The following is a 25,077-nucleotide window of genomic DNA, read 5'->3' as shown; positions in this document are numbered from 1 at the left end:
AGCACGTGAGGAACAGGGTTTAGGTATAATACTTTTTGCAGAGGAAGGGATAGCTTATTAGTAGGGTTCTCTCAAAGGCTAAGGATAAAGCCAGAGTACTAGGAATGTCACTCTGAATCTTGCACCATCCTTTCCACTCTGTATGGATTGAACTGTATCTCTTGAACCTCAAGGAAAGCATTCACTGGATACTTTTCAGTGTTCCATGTGCATTTATTTGCCCAGGTTGAATATCTGTTCATCCTTTCCCCATCGGATCATCTCCAGATTTCTGGATTCCTCTAGTATGGGAAATAGGAGAAAAGGGGAGCTACTTGTCGAATCAACCAGCTTGATTGATTGATTTACGTCCTGACCCTTTTCCAAAGATTACCCTGGGTTATGCAAGCATGTGCTGTCTACACTTATGTGTTATCATGTGACCTGCCAGTATAGCACGGTTGCATCAGCTTACCAGCTCAGAGTATTTTGTCATAGGTTGTCTACTAGGAAAAAGAGCAGATATTCCTTTTCAACTTATCTTTCCTCTTTTTCAAGAGAAGTTGCTAAGAAGAGGAGAAATCTGACTGACCAGAAATCAAGGGAAGGGCTGATTATGTATATAACCTACTCATTCTTTTATTCTATCAGTGTTTATTAAGCACTTATTATGTACTTGGTAACGACTAGGCATTGCGGCTATAGCTATGAATGTAACTAACAAAATCTGTCCTTTCATGGATCTTATTAGCCTGTATATTGAATAAAAATCAAATCAATTGCTATTATCATCCAAAGTTATTATCATAATCATTGATGCAAATAACATACATTGAACTCCTACTGGGTATTAAGCACTGTGAGAGGCACAGGGTGTACAGAGATGGACCAGATTTGACTGCTATCATCAAGGACTTGAAAGCCTAGTGAGACATGCAGAAAATTAATTGCTATTGAGCATGACATCTGGTTGCTGTGGGAGCACTGAGAAGAGAGTGACAGTGCCTGCCTGGGGAGCCTAGGGTAGGTATCAAGAAGATTCAAAAGTCTTTACCATGGCCTACCTCACCCTAAGTGATCCAGATGGTCACTTGTGCATCTCTACACTGGCTTCCTTGTTGGTTGTGACAATTTCCTGTCCCTAGGCTTTTGCACCAGCTTATCCCTCTAATTCAGGGTTTCTTAACCTTGGCACTATTGGTATTTTGGATTAGGAGCCTGTCCTGTGCATTGTGGGATGTTTAGCAACATCCCTGGCTTTACTCACTGGATCCCAGTAGCAACACTTACTGCTCCCAAGTTGTGACAACAAAAATGTCTTCAGACATTGCCAAATGTCCCCCAGGGGCAAAATTGCTCCCAGTGTTCTCCCAGATACCTGCATGGCTAGCAACTCCTTCAGGAATCTGTTCAAAATGTCTTTCTCAGGGAGGCCCATACTGACTGCCCTATTTAAAACTTCAGTACCCTTACCACTCTCCACTGAATTTTACCACTTACTCTTTTAATTTTCCGCCCATAGATCTTAACATCCTCTAACATACTGTGCAACATACTTATTTATAATTGCTCTTGGCTCTCTCCTCATTAGAACATGAGCTCCATGCAAGCAGGGGTGTCTGTTTTATTCACTGATGTATCCTACTGCCTAGAACAGTGCCTGGCAGATGTTAAGCATTTACTACATATTTGGTGAATGACTGAATGAGTGAATGGTAGTCAACATTTGGGTAGAACTGTAACATTTACAAGTACATCCACATATACTATCTCATTTAACCCTCAAACAATATTATTGATTAGGCCACAGTGTTATTTCCATTACACAGTTAAGGAAACTTGGTGAAATTAAAGGTAAGTCACATACAAAGAAATGATGATGCCAGAAAGTAAACAGAATAATTAAATATTTTAAAATATAGCCTTCTATATATTATACCATACCTTTCCAGGGTCTGGATGGACAAGCAGAGATCCACTGAATGATTTGGAGGAGGACAGAGACAGAACAAAGAGGAAAGACTCTCTTATTCATAATCAACCAGCCTCTGCCTCAGGTTCATGACTCAAAGAGACAAAGATTTTTCTAACCCAAGACAAGGCATGGTGTTTACTGCAATAAGGACTTCTATCCCAACCCACTTGCTGTGTGACTCTATTATTCTGTGTTGCTTAAACTGGGGCACATGTACCCTCAGGGAATATTAGGGAGTAGAAAAGTATAACCATAATACAAGTATAAAGGACAAGTATTTAAAAGTATGAGAATAGTAAGAAAGCCCCAGAATAATCACTGAACATATTATAAGAGAATCACATTACTGGAAAGGGACAAATACTCTAAAATACTAGCTGCATATTAAGAACAAATTCAGATATACTGTTCATTGATCCATTCATTAATTACTTACTGAGTATATACCCATGCATTCAATATATATGAAACTGGACAAAGCTTCTACCCTCATGGAGTTTACAGTCTACTGGTAGAGACAAACAATACAGAGATAGAAAATTCAAAGTAATTTTTAAAATAACACAGAAGTGCCATAGACATTTCAGGCTGGGGAGGAGTAGGCACCACTTAGGATGTTTGCCTTGATAGCCCCTGTGGGGTGCACTCACTCACTGCTGGTAGGAGGGGTGTTTGGACGAAAAATACAGGGCAGTACTTCATGTGATGACCCAGCCCTAAGGACAGGGATTGGGTCGCTGGGTGCCAGGAGAATATCCTTCCAGATTCTGCTTAAGAGTAGCATTTTCTGTATTATAGATCACAGGAACATGGTTCCACAGCACGCTAATGGATACAGGCCTGGTAATGGGTATCCAAGGATAAAAGAGATTCACCGTGGGTCAAAAAGTTTAGGAAACATTGAGTACTCTATTTTTCTTTGTAGATGCAAAATGCCCATTACTCTAGTACATGTTTTAAGGAGTACTTAAGAAACAAATCTCTTTATTCTCCAACCATTTGTTTTCTTTATTTATTTGAACAGAGCTTGTGGGTTTTTTGTTTGTTTTTGTCTTCTTATTGACAAACTGTTCCTCATTGAATATAAGGTACCATTGATTGTTAGATGTACCATTACCTTATTTGTCACCAGGAAAGAAAAAAAAACCACTCTGCCAGTGATCATTGTAATATGTTGTCAATTATGAGACACGTTCTGATTTGAGAGGTGTTAACGTATGAAAAAATGTGAAACTTAGAATTGTTGAATGGAATCAGATTTGGTTCTTAGATATGCCAAACTGTGAGGGGCTTTCTTCCGTGAGCCAGGCTATGTTGTGATTGTTCACTCTTGTTACTTTCTTATAATCATCATGAAATGGATATTACAGGATGCTAAGGGTTGTAGCACTGATAACCCCCTGATCAACATAGATTTGTGTTCCCCTTCCAAAGTGTAGAACAGAATTGGTGCTGTGGAGCTGAACACTTCAGTGACCCTGTGTGTGTGTGTGTGTGTGTGTGTGTGTGTGTGTGTGTGTGTGTGTGTGTGTGTGTGTGTAGCGGCGGGTAGGCCAAGATGCTTGGGGTCTAGGCAATACACAGCCTCAGAATATTATTGACATGGCATGAGATAGTTTTATTTGCATTTTAGGAAGATTGCTTTGATTTGGGGATAAAGGATGGATGAGAAGAGTTGAGACTTTGGAAGGAGAGTGTCTGGACCCTGGAAGACCCTTGAGCAGTGCAATGTAATACTCTAGGCCAAGGGATGTGCTGTTCAATGGTCATGTTAATAGAAATGAAGACTGATGTTTTAGAATTATTTTACAGATAAAAATCTCTAGAACTTGGTAGAAAGTTTTGTTTTAAAATGCTGATTTTACTATTATGCAGGTGTTGTGAGATTGACAGATCAGGAGACAATTGCCATTGAAAAGATAGCTTGTTACTCACAGTTCCCAAGAGGAGGGGCGTGCGACACCCTGAGGAGCCGCATGGGGAGGCGCCAGAGTCCATCAGGAGGCAGAGGAGCAGGGGGCAGGCGTGGGCAGGGGCCTTTATTGTGGCTTCTGTGGGAAAGGCAAGAAAAAGCAGGGTAAGCAGGCTTACGGTTAGACACTTTTAAGTTCAGCAGGCTCTGGGATATATGGGCTTTCTCCAGTTGTCTGGTACCTGGCCCTGTGATGATCAAGGCAGAAGAACATTGCCTTCTATATTACAGTAAGTCCCCTACTCAGAAATGAGTTCCATTTGATCACGTTCTAAAGTCCAATTTGTTCCTAAGTCCAATAAAGTTAGCCTAGGTACCCAACTAACACAGTCAGCTATATAGTACTGTACTGTAATAGGTTTATAATACTTTTCACACAAATAATACATAAAAAACACACACAAAACATTTTTAATCTTACAGTACAGTATCTTGAAAAGTACAGTAGTACAGCACAACAGCTGGCATCCAGGGGCTGGCATCGAGTGAACGGGCAAGAAGAGTTACTGCCTGGGGGAGGGAGAGGGGGTGGGAGATGGTAGAGCTGAAGGATCGTCAGCAACAGGAGACGGAGGGCGATCTGCAATTTCACTCAGGCCTGATGTTGATGGCACAGGTTCTGGTTCCTTGCTGGATTCAATACTATGTACCCTCTTGAAAAACGATCCAGTGATGTCTGGGTAGTAGCTCTTTTTTTTTCTCGTCACAGATGACATGGTAGCACTGGATTGCATTCTGAATGGCTGCTGCTACAACATTCGTGTACCATTCTATGTTCGGGTCCTGTGCCTTAAATACTAACAGTGCCTTCTCAAATAAAAAAAATCCCTTTGCCACTTCCTGCATTGTGAACCTCTTCAGTTCTTTGGTTACTTCTTCTTCCTCTTGTCTCTCTTCGTCCTTTCTCTGGGCCTCCAATTCCATCAGGTCTTCATTAGTAAGCTCCTCGTGTTGCACAGCAAGGAGTTCAATTAAGCTGTCCTCTTGCAGATCTAGCTTGAAATAAAGACACTGTATGACTGTACTCTATACCGTACTGTAAAGTACACAAAAGCACAGCCACTTGCAGAGGATGCACGCACGTGACAATGTACGCCAGACACATAAGCTAACTTACGTGATTGGACATGCGAACTCACATTTGCACCTCTGAAAGTTCACAACTAGAAGGTTCATATGTAGGGGACTTACTGTATAAAAGCCAGATAGAGGAGGTGTTTCAGAGCATGGGCTCTGGTTTGGTTAGTTTGCACATGAAAATATGCTCCAGGGAAAATCATTTGCGATGTCTAAGAACTGACTAGTCTATCCTCATCAGCAAGGCCACCAACGCCAGAGCATCAAGAATACAGAAAATATGAAAATATAGTTAATATACACTTGATGAGAGAAATGAGGAAGTCAAAAAGATTTCCATTTTGGATGACTATGGAAGTAAAATGCTGTTAACTTTCAAGGGAATTAAACTTTATTGAGCACCTACTCTGTGCCAGGTACTGCTTTAAGACCTTTACACAGTCTCAATCAATCCTTAAGGCAACATTTTGACAGGGGGACTCTTTGTAGCTTAATTTTACAGCAGTGTTGTTGAAGAAGTCTGCAAGAGTTTGTGCTCCATCCCCTACGACATGCTTCCTCACAGCTTGATTTTAGATGTGTTGGATTTGAGGTGCCTGGGGGACATCTTGGTAGAACTATTTAGGATACAATACCAATAACATCCCCATTTTAACCAACGTTCTTCTTTAACGGAAACTTACACAACACTTCTTACACCCTAGACACTCTCTGTCCTCAAAGCTTTACAAATGCCATCATATTTAATCCCATAACAGTACTTTGAATTATTATCCTCATTACATTCATATTTTTAATCACCTTAATAGCTACCAATTTATGGAATAGCCTGATGAACCATGCACTAGGCTAGGCATTTTATGTAAATTAATTTAATTCAATCATGCAAGACAAATGTGATTATCTCCACTTTAAAGACAAGAAAACTAATGCTTAGTGGCTTGCATCACAAGGCTTTGTATTTATGAAATTTCATAAATGTGAACTTCTGTTGTGATTAGAACTATTATCCCATTTTACAGACCAGAAATTAAGTCTCCATAGTTTAAGTGACTTGATCATTGCTACAAGACCACAAATCACCTATGCTGGATTTTGAATTTCGGTATATTTGATTTTTCACCCCAATCTTTGCCCAATATTCCTGTACTTTTCAAAACATGTTTCACTGGAGCTTTATTTTCAATGTTTCCTAAGTGTGGGCTTATCTTTTATGAATCTGGATTTCATAAAATTGGACAGTGCCGTGGGCTAAATAGTAGTATTTAGTATTTAGCATTCAGTATGCCGTGGGCTAAATACTAAATAGTATGCCCCGCCAAAATGTATAGGTTGGAGTCTTCACCCCAGTACCTCAGAATGTGACTGTATTTTGAGATTGGGTCTTTAAAAAGGCAATTAAGGTAAAATGAGGTGATGAGGTAATGGATTAGGGTGGGCCCTCATCCAGTCTGACTGACTGATTTCCTAATAAGAAGAGGAACTTAGGACGCAGTCACACACAGAGGAAAGAGCATGCGAAGGCACAGGGCGGAAGATGGCCATCTACAAGCCAAGGAAAGAGCCTGAGAAGAAATCAACCCTGCTGACCCTCTGAGCTCAGACCTCTAGCCTCCGGAACTTTGTGAGAAAATAAATGTCTATTGTTTAAGCCACCTAGTCTGTGGTTTTTGTTATGGTGGCCTAGGAAATTAAAACAGACAGTAAGTTTCCACTACTAAAACAAAAGTGGGAAGCCACCGTCCTAGGTAGTTAGTCACACATGCTGTCTGATCACTTTCCTAAACTCAATAATCCTGAGGTCAGATGACCTCCTGGGATAAAAGCCAGCTTCCTCTCGCTGTTACTCCAGCCCCTGGTCTGCAGACATTTTCTTCTTCTTCTTCTAACTTCCTCTCCAGTGACAGAGGAGATAAATATTAGAGAAACAAAAGTCCAGAATGCTAAGGTCGCCACTCTCACTTCCTCTCCTCCCTTAACCCAGCACTGCTTTGAATACAGTCAGTGCCCTGGGGCACCGAGCAGGGAAGGGAAGACAGCACAGTGCCTCGGAGGCTGCCCTGGCCGGCAGACACAGAGGGTCATGTTTGCAGGAGGCCACTTCTGGCCACAGAAAATGCCAGGATGATGCCTCGCGCCCGCCTGGCTGCGGCTCTGACCCCAGCCATGGCCTTCCTCTTCTGCCTGAGATCGGAGAGCTGGGACCCTTGTGTACAGGTATGTGGCGGGAGTCAGCTTGGCTTCCTGGAGCCTCACCTTGCTTCTGAAAGACTGCTCTCTGCTCAGTTTCCCATGACAGGCCCCAGTTTCATTTGCAAACAGACATCAAATTACCTTAAAGACTTAAGAAACCACAGGGACCAAATGATTCATGGCTATAGGACATTAACAAGCAGCCCATAGGGTCATGTCCCATTTAGGAGTTAAAGTGCTCCTAGGGAGGTCAGGTCCGATAGACCTGCTTAAAATCACTGTTCTTTCACTTTTGGGCTGTGTGACCTTGCAGAAGTTATTAAACCTCTCTGAGACTAGTTTTCACATTGATAAAAGAATTATAGGCTTTAATAGAAACCTGCTTCCTGTCATTGCTCAACGCTGGTGGTTTGTACACTCTGTTTCAAGCTGTTGCTTTGCCCCTTTCAATCTCAGGAAGAAGATTTTTCTGGTCTCTTAATAGAAAAAACTTTCAGAGTGGACTTCAGACTTCTGAATCTAGTCATAGTTCTGTCCAAAAAATGAAAAGAAAAGGAGTTGGAAAAGAAAAGGAGAGAGATACAGAGAAAGACAGAGACAGAACGATGAAGAGAGAAGAAAAAGAGACAGGGAAAGATGCAAAATATCAGCTAAGGCAATGCTTCCTTTCTTTTTTTGTAAATAAATTTATTTTATTATTTTATTTTATTTATTTATTGTTCTTTGTTGCAGTGCACGTGCTTCTCATTGCAGTGGCTTCTCTTGTTGCGGAGCATGGGCTCTAGGCACACGGGCTTCAGTGGTTGTGGCATGTGGGCTCAGTAGTTGTGGTTCACGGGCTCTAGAGCACAGGCTCAGTAGTTGTGGCGCATGGGCTTAGTTGCTCCGCACCATGTGGGATCTTCCCCGGACCGGGGATTAAACCCGGTGTCCCCTGCATTGAAAGGTGGTTTCTCAACCACTGCACCAACAGGGAAGCCCAGTGCTTTCTTTCTTTGTGAAACACCAACCAGCTGGTTTGTAATCTCATTCATGAAGAATCTCCTTTGTTCTTCCCCTGCATGGACTTCACAATTGCTTTGGAAAGCCCACGGCAGAACCAAACAGCCAGAAGAATGCCCTGGGATTTAGGGTGGGGCAGAAATTCAAGAAAAGCATAACCAGCCGTCCTGACATTGAGGACATGGGGGAAATTGTGTACTTTAATACGTAACAAAGACAAGTTTGTTATTTCCACATCCTCTGCTCCCCCCATTCCCTGCTCATTGTCCTCCTCCCTGTGTCTCTCCTGCTGTTCAGTTAGTGGGTATAGATCCTCCAATCATGGTCACCCCAGGATAAAATTACAGCCACTCCTGGCTCCTCCTATTTCCCATGCCCAAATGCTCTCAGTTTCTGAAACTTGTCCAACCCTGCCCATTACCTCAGTGCCACCCTAGGGCAGATCCTCAGTTCCCCTGGCCTTGACTCTTGGTCAGTGACTAATCTCCTGACCCCTTAGCCCCCTTCCTTTAATCTAATCTGCTCATTTTCTCTGCTGTTTATTTGTCATTGTTGTTATTTTGCCTGAGGTTCAGCTCTAACAAATTACTGTCCTTAAAAACTTTTAATAACTTTCCATTGCTATTAGGACCTTTTCCTACCATGGGGCCTTTGCACTGGCTAGTTCCTCTAGCTAGAATGCTTTTCCCCTGGATCAGTGCTGCTCAGTGGGTCACATGATATTATTTAAATTTAAACGATACATTTAATAAACTAAATTTAACTAAATTTTTATTTAACCAAATTAACTTAATTTTAACTAACTGAATTTAAAACTATGTTTTAAACTATGTTCTAGTAGTTAAAAAAATAAAAACAAACAGGTGAATTTAACTTTAATATTATTTTTATTTAAGTCAGTATATTCAAAATATTATTTCAAAATGTAATATATACTAGACTATTAACAAGATAGTTTACATTCTTTCTTTGGTACTAAGTCCTTGAGATTTGTATATATTTTACACTTATCATATTTAAACTCTCCACATTTCTCATACTCAACAGCCGTGTGTGGCTAGTGGCTACCATATTGGACAGTGCAGCCCTAGATATTTTCATAGCTTAACCCCTCACTTCATTCAAATTTCTGCTTAAATGTCACCTCCTCTGGGAAGTCTTCCTTGATTGTCTCATGTAGAGCTCCCCACTCCCTATATTTGACTCTAATCTCCTATGCTGCTTTATTTTTTATATCACATCATTGGGTATACATACATATATATATATATACTATATATATAAAATACATATAGTGTTGTGAATACATATATATATATTTATTTATTGTTCACTGTTTGTCTTTCTGTTGAAATGGAATCTGTAAGAGGACAAGATCATTGCTGGCTTTATTTATCACTTTATCACAGTGCCTAGCACATGCAGTTGTTCAATTTATATGTGTTAAGTGATTAAAAGTTTTGCCACAGGACAAAGTATGAGGCCCTCCTGATCTGGCTCTGGCTTCCCCTCTGGCTTAGGTTTCACTACTCCTGTCACACACCAGATAATCTGAGCTAGTTTTCTACCCCTGTGTACTCACACTCTTCCCTCCTTCTCCCTCTTTCCATATCCAAATCTCACTTATCCTTCCAGACCCACCTGGAAATATTCTCTTTCTTGGAAGCCTTCTACAATCTACAATCCCTGGATCCAGGATTGATCTCTACCTTTTCTGAACCAAAGGGAATATTTTCCAAGCCTGGTTTAAGACCCCTTTCAGGAATGAGCTGTGCTCCTATCATAACTCTTACTCCAGACTGTGAGCTCACTGAAGCCTGGAGCCTTATCACATCGGTCTTTGTGCTGCCCACAGCACTTAGCAGAAAATGCCTTCAACTGGGATTTGAATAAACTTCCATGTAATCAGTTATCAATTCATTTGCTCAACAAATATTTATTGAGCATTAACCATTTTCCCGGCATCATTCTGAGTGCTGGAGACAGAGAGCTAGAGTCTCAAAGCTTACGATCTAGTGAGGGAAACAAACAGTACGTATGGAACAATCACATAGAAGGCATAATGTTAGACAGTGATGCCTCCTGTGAAGGAGGATAAAAGAGGGTAAGCGACGATGCCTGGCACCATCCTCTCTCCGACGGTACGGGCTGTGAGGATTCTGTGAGCAATACCATCTCAGGAGACAAGTGAATAAAGCAAAGAGCCGCACTATGGCCTGTGAGACGTTACGCATGTTAATTCATCTCACTGAATTCTTCTTCTTAGAAAGGTTTATTTGAAGATTAAATTCAAACATGTAACATATAAGAAACAAGCCTGCATATAGCGGGGAATTAATAATAGCCAATAATAATACATGCTAACATTTATTGATCATTTACACTGTAATAGGCTTTGAGATAATCTCTTTAATACCTTATCTCATTAATCCTTTTAAAAGATTCTACTGGTTTTAAACTGAAAACCAAAATTAGCTGGCTTAAGCAAGAAATTTTCTTTAAGAATCAGAGAATTAGGAAATTAAATGGGAGTTTAGAGAACAAGGCTTACAAAGAATTTGGGAAAGTATGATAGAAATCAGCAGAGGAACCAAGACAGCATCAAGCGCTTGACCTATTCATTAGGTTCCACCACTGGAGTCTATGCACTTCAAAGATTTGTCCCCATTTCTATTTCATCTGCTCAAAGGTCAGTGATCCAAGGGAAAGAATACAATTGGCAAAAATTGGGCTATGACTAAGGAAGGTCTGGACACCTGACTCACAGTCTCCCTAAGCTCGTATACAACAAGAGGTGTATTCAGAAAAACAACAACAATGGGACTTCCCTGGTGGCACAGTGCTTAAGAATCTGCCTGCCAATGCAGGGGACACGGGTTAGATCCCTGGCTCGGGAAGATCCCACATGCCGCGGAGCAACTAAGCCCGCGAGCCACGACTACTGAGCCTGCGTGTCACAACTACTGAAGCCTGCACACCTAGAGCCTGTTCTCTGCAACAAGAGAAGCCACCTCAATGAGAAGCCCACACACTGCAAGGAAGACCCAACACAGCCCTAAATAAATAAATAAATAAAAGAACAACAACAACAAAATCCCTTGTTGCAAATCACAGGGAAGAGATAGGGTGAAACCCAGAGCTTTTGGACTCTAGAGCTTCAGCTCTTCACCACTTGACTCCATTGCTTCTCGCTAAATGCTGCCATTGTGATAGCAGAGGTTAAACATTGGGTAGGTGCTTTTCCCTTCCTAATCTAGAGTAAGACATTTTATAAGAATGAAGTGAGTGGATAAATGAATGGATGGGTGGATGGATGAACAGATGATTGGGTGGATGCATGACTGGATGGATGGATGGATGGATGAAAGACAGTTGACTGGCCCCTGTGCTTGTCCCAGTGGCATCCCAGGCTCTGGCCTAGGAGAGGAGAGTTGCTGGGAGGTCTGGTAAGGTGCATGCAACAAGACACTGCATCTAAGGTCTGACCATTTCAGGTGGTTCCTAACATCAGTTACCAATGCATGGAGCTGAATCTCTACAAAATCCCTGACAACATCCCCACATCGACCAAGATACTGGACCTGAGCTTTAACCACCTGAGTCATTTAAACAGCCATAGCTTCTCCAGCTTCCCAGAACTGCAGGTGTTGGATTTATCCAGGTAATGTATGAGTTTTACCATTGTACCCGGAGAAATGTTCATTGTTTTATCATTTCATTCTTAGGTCAGAAAGCCTGATTAATGACGTCTCATTTTCATTCACCTATTTATTCATTCAACAGACATCTTACTTGCTATATAACTTTGGGCAAGCCACCTCCCTTCTCCAGGTCTCAGCTTCCTTATTTGTGAAACGGGCAGCTGGATGAGACAGTCTCTAAGGAAAATTCTATCTTTGATTTTCTTTTAAGTTATTTAGGGGAGTAAACTGACTTTAACTCTTTCATCAGCAGGTATTTATTGACTGCTTGCTATATGTTCTTCGCCCTGCTAGGAAACGAGAGTATGTTGCTATAGAACATACAACCCGAGCTATTAAAGAGGGCATATCCGCTGGAAAGAGTTGATACACTTAAATCCTGAGCGTGGTGCTCAGCATAGTAAACATCCAACACGTGCTACTTGACTCTGATTTTGGATTGTGAACCTGAGATAATAAGGATAGTAATATATAAGAGTAGGTGATAAGTTATCTGCAAACTAGAGGCAAGACATTGTGTTGTACAGAAAAGGGGCCTTCTATGCAGTGAATAATCAATATAGAGTTCATGAACTGAGTGGGATTCAAATAATGTCTAGCATATTGGAAGTGGGGTGGAGGATAAGGAATTAGAAAGAAACAAGTAACCCAAAGAGAAAGATAACAAGATCAAAGGAAAACATCTGCTGTGAGAAAGAACAGTGACTAATGTTTTATTTTTCTGATACCGGGAAGTATATCATTCATTAGAACAGGTGAAGTTATTAACATCATTTTGGGGGGAATTGAATCCTAAAATCATTTTCATCATCAGGGACCTTATTTAGAAATGTAATAGCTAATGGACCATCATCTCTATAAGGGTTTGTGAAAAATGGAGAAACATTTTATGTATGACATTTTATTACAGAAACTCTTAATAAAGGATGAGACGATAGTAGATCTTTCTGCAGAAGAGTGATCATCTTATGTTTTATACTCTAACTTGGATATTGATAGACTACAACAAAGGCGGGGGATCAAGCATTTTGAAGGCAGTGACATAGAGCCTTATGGAGGTCAGAAGACTTGAGCTGGGTCCTCCTCCAACATCTACTGCCACGTGGCCTGAGGCATGTCACTTTGTGTGACTTGAGTCTCGGTTTTCATATCTGTGAACCATAAATGGTGAACCTTACCCCGTAGGGTTAACTGTGATACTAAATGTTAACACGCTATATATATTAAAAACCTTGTAAAGTAGACTGTATAAGCATAAAATACTATTATAGCATTCCATTAGTTTATAAATTTCAGTTTTCTGAATAAGGATTTTGTCAAGAAATATACTGAATTGAGGTAGACAGACCAACACTTTTTTTTAAACAAAAGTTTCTCATCAATGTCCCTTATAATTCATTTTCGACACACCACATACCCAAGGAACTACCCTCAAAGGCTTTAAATATGTGCTTGGAGAGAGGCCAGCTCCCCCTCCTGGTTAGCCAGGAGGAGATTCTGGATTAGGGCGAGGACAGATTACAGTGCAATAGATACTCTGACTTTTCATGTTGCTTCACAGTGTTCTTCATAAACAGTAACTCCACTTATCTTCTAAGGATGCTTTGTGATAGACCAGGCAGTCTTTTTTTCCTGTGGAAATCTATTGATACATTTTTTTTCTTTTTGTAGATGAGGAAATTGAGGCTCGGGGAGTTTAAGGGATTCATATACATGCACATGCCTTGTTGACAGCAGACCAGAGATTCATGTTCACATCTCCTGCTTCCAAATTAAATATTCTATTGATCTTAATACTCTGATTAATATTAAGTGATGAGCCCTATATGGAGAACTTTTCATGAACATTAAGGATATCTGTGACACTTTGGTGTAATTTTTTATACCTTTGAAATTGACATTCACTAGTCATTTATCATGCCTAACAACTATCTGCCTCATCTGTACCAATCAGATATATCATCACAATTACGTGGGTCAGGAAATGGCTAAAGTTGATCCAAGGTTCAGTCTTCACGTGCCGCCGTCATTGATCTTTAACTGATTTCCCTCTGTTGGATGGGCTGCCTCTGCTTAGCATGTGTGCCTAGTGTGATAAAAAAAAAAAGATTGTCATGGGGGTCAGTATGATAGTACCAAATTTGTGGGGTTTCTTCTTTGCTTCATCTGCGTTGCTTGATATTTTTGCCTATGCATCATAATATGGCATGTCATATCTGTGTGAAGACCTAGATGACTGTGTTGATATTTCATTTTGTTTTTTTATTCAGCAGAAATATTATGTAATCTGTATCTCTTTTCCTTGTAGATGTGAAATTCAGGTGATTGAAGATGATGCGTATCAGGGCCTGAGCCACCTCTCCACCTTGATATTGACAGGAAACCCTATACAGAGTTTAGCCCTGGGAGCCTTTTCTGGGCTATCAAGTTTACAGAAGCTGGTAGCTGTGGAGACAAACCTAGCATCTCTAGAGGACTTCCCCATTGGACATCTCAAAACCTTGAAGGAGCTTAATGTGGCTCACAATCTTATCCATTCCTTCCAGTTTCCTGAATATTTTTCTAACCTGCCCAACCTGGAGCACTTGGATCTTTCTAATAACAAAATCCAAAACATTTATCACGAAGACTTGAAGGTTCTCCATCACATGCCCCTACTCAACCTCTCTTTAGATTTGTCCCTGAACCCTTTAGACTTTATTGAACCAGGTACCTTTAAAGAAATTAAGCTCAATGAACTGACTTTGCGAAGTAATTTTAATAGTACACATGTAATGAAAGTTTGTATTCAAGGTCTGGCTGGTTTAAAAATCAATCGGTTGGTTTTAGGAGAATTTAAAAATGAAAGGACCTTGAAAAGTTTTGACAGATCTGTCCTGGAGGGACTGTGCAATTTGACCTTCAAACAGTTTCGGATAGCATACTTCAGTGAATTCCCAAGGGATGATACAGGCTTATTTAATTGTTTGGTAAATGTCTCTGTGATTTCTCTGTTGAGTCTGGATTTACACAGTCTAGAAGCCCTTCCTAAAGATGGCAGATGGCAACACTTAGAATTGATTAACTGTCATTTTAAACAATTTCCCACATTGAAGCTCAATTCTCTCAAAAAGTTTGTTTTCATAGACAACAAAGGTACGAGCACTTTTACTGACTTGGAGCTACCAAACCTTCAGTTTCTAGATCTCAAAAGAAATCGCTTGAGTTTCACGGGTTGCTGTTCTCACACTAATTTTGGGACAATCAAACTGAAGCATTTAGATCTGAGCTTCAATGATGTCATTACTATGAAATCAAACTTCTTGGGCTTAGAGCAACTAGAACATCTGGATTTTCAGCATTCCAGTCTGAAACAGGCCAATGATTTTTCAGTATTCCTATCACTCAGAAACCTCCGTTACCTTGATATTTCTTATACCAACACCCAAGTTGTCTTCCATGGCATCTTTGTTGGCCTGGTCAGCCTCCAAACCTTGAAAATGGCAGGCAATTCTTTTCAGAACAACTTGCTTCCTGACATCTTCACAGAACTGACTAACTTAATCATCCTGGACCTCTCTAAGTGTCAACTGGAACAGGTATCCCAGATGGCATTTCACTCCCTCCCTAGACTTCGGGTGCTAAATATGAGTCACAACAAACTCTTGTCATTGGATACACTTCCTTATAAACCACTCCACTCCCTCCAGATTCTGGATTGCAGTTTCAACCGTATCATGGAGTCCAAGGAGCAAGAACTACAGCATTTGCCAAGGAGCCTTGCTTTGTTAAATCTTACTCAGAATGACTTCGCTTGTGTCTGTGAACACCAGAGTTTCCTGCAGTGGGTCAAGGACCAGAGGCAGCTCTTGGTGGGAGCTGAGCAAATGATGTGTACACAGCCTTTAGATATGCAGGACATGCCCGTGCTTAGCTTCAGGAATGCCACTTGTCAGATGAACAAGATGATCGTTAGTGTGTCGGTTCTCACCATCCTCTTGGTATCTGTGGCAGTAGTCCTGGTCTATAAGTTCTATTTCCACCTAATGCTTCTTGCTGGCTGCAAAAAGTACGGCAGAGGTGAAAGCACCTATGATGCTTTTGTAATCTACTCAAGCCAGGATGAAGACTGGGTGAGGAACGAACTGGTAAAGAACTTGGAGGAGGGGGTGCCCCCCTTTCAGCTCTGCCTTCACTACAGAGACTTTATTCCTGGGGTGGCCATTGCCGCCAACATCATCCAGGAAGGTTTCCACAAAAGCCGGAAGGTTATTGTCGTGGTGTCCCCGCACTTCATCCAGAGCCGATGGTGTATCTTTGAGTATGAGATTGCCCAGACCTGGCAGTTTCTTAGCAGCCATGCTGGCATCATCTTCATAGTCCTGCAGAAGTTGGAGAAGTCCCTGCTGCGGCAGAAGGTAGAGCTGTATCGCCTTCTCAACAGGAATACCTACCTGGAGTGGGAGGACAGTGTCCTGGGGCGGCACATCTTCTGGAGACGACTCAGAAAAGCCTTGCTGGATGGTAAACCATGGAGGCCAGAAGGAACAGCAGATGCAGACAGCAGACAGCAGGAAGCAACAGACTCCACTTGAGGAGGAAAATCTCCTGATGTGCTCCTTGCCCAGCTGGACACAGCGATTGTTCAGTTAACAAGTATTAAATGCTGCAACGTACCAAGCATTGTACTAAATAAAGGCTGGTGATTTCGTGGTGCACAAGTTATACAGGACTGCTAATCTCATGGAGTTTACAATGTAGAGGGAATAAACACTGTACTGAAATACAGAACTTCCAGGTGGATGTTTCAACCAACTCAGCTAAGGAGTCCAGGACAGGGAAAGTCAACTCAACTCTTACCCCGCCAAACTGAATTAGAACTAAGAGATCGGGCATCAGTGAGATTAGAAAAGGACAGACTTCTTCTCCTTCGTCTTTTGAGTAGAAACCATCTCATGTTATATGTGTTAGCCATGTTAAAACAAAGAGGTTTTGGTAGTTTCAACTGATCTAGGTCTCGGCTCACTTTTCCCTTTTCTTTTGAATATAATTTAAATTCTATTTGTGACTCAAAAGGCTCAAGATTCAGATCCACCCCCCTACTTTAAGTCAATTCACAAATATCCTGGTTATCCCTTAGCATGTTCTATTTATTAACTACTAGTCCCTGATATTTTTTTGTCTTTATAAATCCAGTTCTCATTTTTCATGTCTTCTCTATAAACCCATATCATAAATAAGGCTGTTAGAGGCATGCTGGAAAGATCCATATTTAACCACTAACTTTTGAGCAAATATGTAAAATATACTCTGTCACTTTGTCACTTGATGCCATTCTGAAGTTATTACCTACCAAGTTATGACTGTCATGAAGGAAGCATTAAAAGAATTTGGTTGAAAGTGGCACTTATTGTAATAGAGGGAGACAAGTCCAACTTCCTGGTCTCACCATGAGCAATTCAGGCTAGAGGCAGGGCAGGATGTGGGAAGACCTCAGGAGGTCAGCTCTTCTTGATGACCCCAGAAACATGTGGGCTGATAGAGCTGGGGTGACTGCATGATGGGAGTTGCAGCAAAGGTTTCTTCTGCAGCAAATGAGTATTGTTTGATGGTCCATTGAATCTTTCAGGGGATTTTGAAATGGTTCAAGGTGGGCAGCACATATTGCTGTTTCCTGTTGGATGTCACTCCATGATCACATTTAGGAAAGAGTAGATATTATCATTGAGAAAGTAATGTCCTTGAGGTTACTGTGGGTCATGTTAAGGGAAATTCTTTGAAAAGCACATGCAGCCAGCTTTCCCAGAATGGTGCAGTCAAAGAAAGTGCAGTGAGGACACTTGGAAAATACAGTTGTCAAAAACTGGAAATATGGCCACATTTAGGAGTGTGTTTGTGACTGAGTGTTCCAGAGTGTATTTTGGTTGGAGCATGGCTGGAGTTGCTGAACATGCCTGGGTGTGTTTATAGGTCTTATGTGCTAGTGAAAGTAGATGTATGTATTTGTGCACATGCCTCTATGTGTTCCTGTTCCTTTTCGTGTGATCATGTCTGCACGGAAGAAAGTGTGATTATATTGCAAGGGGACTATTTGCATTTGACAGAGATGTCTCCAGATGTTTGAGTTAGGTCCTCACTCTAGTGTTGGTATGTGATTCCTTATATACAAATGTCTGTGTTGTATTCTGAGTATGCTTGAAGGCATGCATTTTTGTGTGTGTCCAGGCTATATGTGAGTGTGTTTCTGTTCATATTTAAGTATGCATTCTTCATCTGTGTGTTAGTTCAAGCAAATATACAAGACTCTAAGGAGGAAAATCAAAATAGGACTGGAATATTTCCTGTATCCAAAGCTGTCACTGGCCTTCTTCCTATCAGTCCCCTCTCCCAGCTGGGAATTCTGAAAATTGCAGGTGAGGTGGACAAGAAAGGAAAGAAATGATATGACAGAAACATAAGGGGAAGAAAAAGGAAAGTGAGGCCTAGGACAGGTTCTTTGCAGCCATTTAAATTCTCTGGATTAAACAGAGATGAAGGGTGGAATAGAAAAACAAAAAACAGAAAAATTAATAATAATGCCTTAAATTTGTATACTACCTTACAACTTAGAACAGATTCACACAATTATAACCACACTTGAATCTCTTATGATCCGGGGGGGGGGGTGTAGCAGATTAAGAAGTCATTTCACCATTTTACTGGTGTAAAATCTGAAGTTCCAGGAAGTAAATTTATTAGGCCACAGAGTAAAGTGGCACAGCCTGAACTTGGCTTCCAGCCTACACTGGGCAGCTCACTTTCTACTGTACCCCACTACTTCATGCTTCAAGTTCACAAGATGGGAAGTGAAACTCCTGAACCTCTCTGTGTGGTTGACAGCACTCAAGGGTTTTTCACTGAAACCATGAATCATTAGGTAAATACATATGCATATATACATTATATATACTGACTGATTTATTTATGACACCTTTCTTTCCATAAAGGGCATGAGGGAGATTCAAAAAAACAATACATGGACAAGTTTAGTTAATTCGAGCTAGAAAATCTTGACAAAGAACAAAAGAGGAAAAAAAGATAATTAAAGTAAGCTTTAGCATAGTGGTTTCCTGTCCTAACTCCAGAGAGACCCCCCTGGTGTTTTGGGTAGTATGGCTTTTGGAGAAAGCCAAAACTCACATTCACCACTTACCCTCTGGACATTGGCTTCACCTCCCTGAGAATCTAGTTAACTCAAATATAAAAGGAGGGTAGATTATTACTTTGCAAAACTGTTGTAAGTATTAAAAATAGTACATGTTCAATATAAGGAACACTTTTAAAGGGGGGTAATCCTCTGGGACTTTATGAAGCGGCCACAGGGAGAAACACTTAATGGTTATCTCAATAATACCATTTTACCAATTGTTGTTTTCCCAACCCCTGAGACCACAGGAGGACTGTAGGCATAATCATGCAGTCTCTTTCTGATCCGGCCTCCACCCACAGGATTATCAGAACCCCAGAACTCTATAACCTCTCTAGACATCTCCAGCAGGATCCTGGGGGGCAGGGGGGTGGGGGTCTTCCATGACCTCACAGGAACCCTCGCAAGAATGACTGGGAGGTCTTTGAGGGCAGGAAGCATATCTGTTTATCCTTTGCTTCCCCAGCCCTGAGTTCAATGGCAGGCGCATAGCAGACATAAAACACCTGCTTATTTGAAGAACTGATGAATGAGCAAAGGATTATCTCTGCAGGGAATGATGTTCTCTGTTCTTCCCAGTCAAGGCCGCCAAGTCCCAGACCACAGTTCTCTGTTGCCCGTGCAGTTTCTGTGGCTCCAGACTTCCATGACTCTCCCCTGTTCTTGATGTCTGCATGGATGTTCTCAGCCACCTCCTCCACTTGGTTCCTTAACTCCAAGTATTACGAAAGACCTTGCAGAACGGGAGAAGAGGACTTCTCTAATAATTATTATTTTTTAATGGCCATTTTTAGGCCTTATTCTACTGCTTTGTGTATGGTATCTAATTTTAAGTCCCATACTCTGCCTATTAGATGGACACTGATAATACCAGCATTATTACCCATTAGGAAATGAAGGCTCTATAAGTAACTTATCACAAGTCCCACAGGTAGAAAATGGCAGAGCTTGGATTTAAACGCAATAGACCTCTCAGTCATCCTTCTAAGGACACCTGTGAGTTCATGTAGTACCTTCCAGGAACTTGCTGGTAATTTCCAGAAAAGTGAGAGTCCAGAAGGAGGCTGGGGTTCTGACAACTGCATGGGTGGAAGCCAAGTCAGAAAGAAACTCCCTAATTAGAATTAGTCCTCCTATGGTTCCACTTTGAGCCAGGGCTCAAAAGAATCCAGATATGAAGGTTAAACCAAAGGATGTGTGTTGGGCTGAAAGATGAGCTGGGTGAGAGACATGAGGCAGTACTTGAAATCAACCATTTCCTCCAACAATGACAAACTAAGCCTTTCCCACTTTAATTATCTTTTCTGATGTAGTAATTTATTTTCCACGAGGCTCCCAGGACTTCATGCAAATAGGTCTATTCAAATTGCCTTCCAGATAGGCTCAACTGTTTCTGTATTTATAGCAATTACCCACCAACCTGTACTCAGAGATACCTTTCTGCCACATGATTTGGAACAAGGCTGTTCCTTTCAATGCCTTCATTAAATGACAGGGATGTGTCACTGGAAATCAACACAATAAGGAGACTTAACTGATAGAGTTTGAGTACATCAGCTTTAGCAATGCACCTTGATACAGAAGTTAAGTTGGACTGTCAGGAGGAGAAGCAACAAAGCGTGCCTCCTGGACTGACTTTCCCACTGGCACCATTATTCTCACTTATTCCAGGCTATCTAATGAGAGGACCCAAATAATTGAGAATTTGGACTTAGAATTTCAGCCTAGTACCTAGAATGCCAATAATCTATTTTGCTAATAAATAAGTGAAGAAGAATACAGATGCTTTGAAAATCAGGAGTGGCTAGAAAATTTGGCTTTCATTTTCTTCCAATGGAATATTTTAGTCATTGTTGCTAAATATAGGGGGGACAGGGTTTTTATTTATTTATTTACTTACTTATTTGCCTGTGCCGAGGCTGAGCTGCAGCATGCAGGATCTTCGATCTTTGTTGCGGCACAAGGGATCTTTTAATTGCGGCATGCAAGCTCTTAGTTGAGGCATGTGGGATCTAGTTCCCTGACAAGGGATTGAACCCGGGCCCCCTGCATTGTGAGCGCAGAGTCTTAGCCACTGGACCACCAGGGAAGTCTCTAGGGAGGACAAGTTTTAAAAAATCCTATATGGACTTCTTTATGTGGCTACAATTCTAGCAGATGCATACAGTGGACTTGTATTTGAAGGTTCTGCCACAACTTCACAAGATAATTTTGGACAAGTTTTTAAATCTCCCTAATTTCATTTTGTTTTCTTGAATATGAAGGGTAAGTTTCTCCTATACTACAGGGTTACTACAAAGATTAAAATAGAGAGTGGAAGGGAGATGGAGCACAGCTCCTAATTTACCTGCTTGAAGGGGCTGCCTTATGAGCAAGAAATATCCCAAGCCTGGCATGAAGGTGACATAGAAAACTGGAATCCCAAAAGTCTCTAAGGCAGGAGGCTCACACCCATAGTCAAACTCAGGGATTCCATTCTCAGGGAGGGAGAATGGAAAGAGATGGCAGGGTCCCAGCTCTGAAAAACACACTGAATTATCAGACACCATTGCTAGAATTTTTAAAGGGGCAAAATGCAAATGATGCGACTAGCAAGGGATTAATCTCCAAAATATACAAACAGCTCATACAACTCAACAACAAAAAAACAAACGACCCAATTGAAAAATGGGCAGAAGACCTTAATAGACATGTCTCCAAAGAAGACATACAGATGGCCAGTAGGCACATGGAAAGATGCTCAAAATCACTAATTATTAGAGAAATGCAAATCAAAACTACAATGAGGTACCACCTCACACCAGTCAGAATGGCCATAGTTGGTGCAGCCACTATGGAAAACAGTGTGGAGGTTCCTCAGAAAACTAAAAATAGAATTACCATAGGATCCAGCAATCCCACTCCTGGGCATATACCCAGACAAAACTATAATTCAAAAAGATATGCACCCTAATGTTCATAGCAGCACAATTCACAATAGTCAAAACATGGAAACAACCTAAATGTCCATTGACAGATGAATGCACAAAGATGTGGTGCATATATACAATGGAATATTACTCAGCCATAAAAAGGAACAAAAGAATGCCATTTGCATCAACATGGATGCAACTAGAGATTATCATACTAAGTGAAGTAAAGTCAGAAAGAAAAACAAATACCATATGATATCACTTATATGTGGAATCTAAAATATGGCACAAATGAGCCAATCTACAAAACAGAAATAGACTCACAGACATAGAGATCAGACTTGCGGTTGCCAAGAAAGAACGGAGGGAGAAGGATGGACTGGGAGTTTGGGGTTGGTAGATGCAAACTATTACATTCAGAATGGATAAACAACAAGGTCCTACTACATGGCACAGGGAACTATATCCAATCTCCTGGGATAAACCATAATGGAAAAGAATATTTAAAAAAGAATGTATATATGTCTAAAAATAAAGGGCAAAAGCCAGACTCTGTCCATTTATAATGGAGCAGAATTCTGATGCAGGGGACACTGAACTTCCTGGGAGAGTAGAAACCAAGATCTGGTTCAGGCTCTTCATTTACTTGTTGTGTGATTGTGGGCAAGTCATTCAAGTGCCTTGAGGCTCAGATTTCAATACATAAAATGGGGGTGATACTATCCTCTTTGCAGACCTCACTGGGCTATAATGACGATACTGATAATAATAACCAATAGTTATCTTCAATTGAGCAATCATTTTGTGCAAAGGCCTTATATATACTATCTCATTTACTTAGTCACATCAATGAATTAGGAAGATACTAATTATTTCCAATTTACGGATGAGGAGACTGACACTTGGAGTCATTCTGTAACATGCCCCAGGTCACCTGTTAATGAATGACAGCTCTGAGGTTAGGATGTAAGTCTACTTCACTCCATAACTAAGACAAGTAAGCACTGTACTATGTCAAGAGCACTCTCCTTCCACAAAAATGCATAAAGCCTTCTATTTCATTGTCATAATTTTGATTGGTATTGACCAAAGAGAATTATTACTATTGTTACTTATCAATATTACTATTACAGCCATAAGAATCTGTGAAAAAGTAAACTAAAGATACACATGATGCCCTTCGGGCTGTAGGACATCTGAATGCACAGAGCCTGAGGCTGATGCCACCAGGACTGTGGGGGGAGAAGGGTTTTATCTTTTAATAAAGCTGTTGGACTAATTTGAAAAAAAAAATACACATGATGAAAGATTTTTAACAATGGACAAATCAGGTCCACTAGATCACGCCTTTCCTGTAAACAACATGCTTAGGTTGCTGTATCATTTTTCTAGTCAGTCTGACTTCCCGATGGAAATCACAGACCTGTGACTGAATACAGAGGTTATGGGGAAATTCCAAAAGCTAAGGACTTTCCAGATGGCTGGAATAAGGTCACACGCTCTGGGTTCTGTTATGGAGCTCACAGAGTTTTCAACTCATAGTGAAACCTGTGGAATAAATAAATGGCTGATCAAAAGGAATCAAATATATTGAGCATCATGTGAGCTTATCTGATTGCTGCCACGACCAGTTTCCTCACTTGGACAAAGAGGAAATGGGTGCCCAGAGAGGATGAGTAACTTGTCTAAGGTCACACAGCTCCTATGCATTAATCACAAAAATAACTAATATTTGCTAAGCTTTTGGTACATGCCTGGGACTGTTCCAATCTGTATATTAATTCATTTAATTGTTAAAATTAAATGGGCACATATTAATAGCTTTGCCATTTTTCAGATGAAGAAACGGAGGTCCAAAGGTGAATTGTCCACTTGGAAGGAAGAAAATTAGGATGTGAACCCAAGTTGGCCTGACTCCCAGGGCTGCATTCTTTCCACCAAGTAACAGCTATTCCATCAGGGGTGTTCAGAGGACTGATTGGAGAAAAATTTAGACAAGGTCAGTACCTCCCATGCCATCTAGAAATTGAAAGTTTATAAGGCAGTGTCTGCTACTCCCTTTGATTTTTACAGAAATAGAGATGATACCTCCCTGTGACAGTGCTAAGTGACAATTCTGAGTGTAAATGTGCTTTTGGCACAAACTGTCCTGTCCTAATAGTCTTGATTATAATTATAAAATAATGGGTTTCTGAAAGGCTGCAAGCAGTTCTGGGAATGGCAATAAGGTTTAGAAACGACATGTTGTTTATGCGAGACGTGTTTTGTTGAAAATTAAACCCACGTTTAGGAGAAAGGATGGTGATGTATGCTCTTAAGAAACTATCTCACTATGTAATTAAATCAAAACCAGTCAGTCGCCAATTTGAGCTCTTGTCTCACACTAACAACACCCCATCTCCCATGAGCCAAGCAAGACAGGACTGACCTGAAATAACCCAGCCTGGTTTTTATCCACTGCTCCCAAGGACATTATGCCTCCATCTTTCCAGGGCCCCACTGGTGAGATGCGGTCACATGGCCCACCTTCTTTCTGGGACTCAGTCTTATCTTCTTCTTTAGATTCTTTCTTGGTGGTCTTCCCATCTTCACAAAAGAGGAATGAATACTGTTCCTGTTTAAGGAAATCCCTGGGAGGCATTATTTGGAAAGAGGAAGTTGAAAATAAGGGAGGATTATATGAAAAAGTTTCAGAGGCTCTGAACTTCTCACAAAATCTTCAGACAAGCTGTCTTTGACTTTATTTCTTAGATGGGTAACAGAAGTCTCTCGCCAAAGGTTAGACAAGCCTTCTCTGTTCCAAGATACTAAAGTTAGATTAAGCTACTTAATCCAACATGTTTTCTTAGGTCTCTAGGTCTCTCTCTCTCTCTTTCTCATCTGTTAGCTCTTCTTCTAGCCTCTTCCCTCACCCTTCATTTGCACTCAGTCTGTTTTCACCAAGGACTTCTGGCAGCTTACAATTGAGATGCTTTCAATAGAACTATTAAAAGTGGGAATAATATATCAAGATGATAAAGCTTACCAACTCTGACTTTTAAAAAAGTGCTTGGCTTAAGAATCACTTGAGGTCTTTAATTATATATTTCTATCTATTTTTC

At 40.8% G+C, this 25,077-nt stretch overlaps 1 protein-coding gene across 1 annotated transcript; it reads left to right on the top strand.

The window, feature by feature from the left end:
• Positions 1-6,499: 6,499 nt before the first annotated feature.
• TLR4 (toll like receptor 4) lies at positions 6,500-16,883 on the top strand. The gene is made up of 3 exons (XM_059071625.2): positions 6,500-7,220; positions 11,693-11,859; positions 14,208-16,883. Exons 1-3 carry the CDS (start codon positions 7,128-7,130, stop codon positions 16,471-16,473), a joined length of 2,526 nt encoding a protein of 841 aa, XP_058927608.1. The 5' UTR covers positions 6,500-7,127; the 3' UTR covers positions 16,474-16,883.
• The last annotated feature ends 8,194 nt before the right edge of the window (positions 16,884-25,077 follow it).

The sequence above is a fragment of the Kogia breviceps genome, chromosome 8, assembly GCF_026419965.1.
Source record: "Kogia breviceps isolate mKogBre1 chromosome 8, mKogBre1 haplotype 1, whole genome shotgun sequence".
Taxonomy (NCBI): domain Eukaryota; kingdom Metazoa; phylum Chordata; class Mammalia; order Artiodactyla; family Physeteridae; genus Kogia; species Kogia breviceps.
The sequence above is the reverse complement of the archived record's forward strand: the minus strand, read 5'-3'. Positions and strand labels throughout refer to the sequence as shown.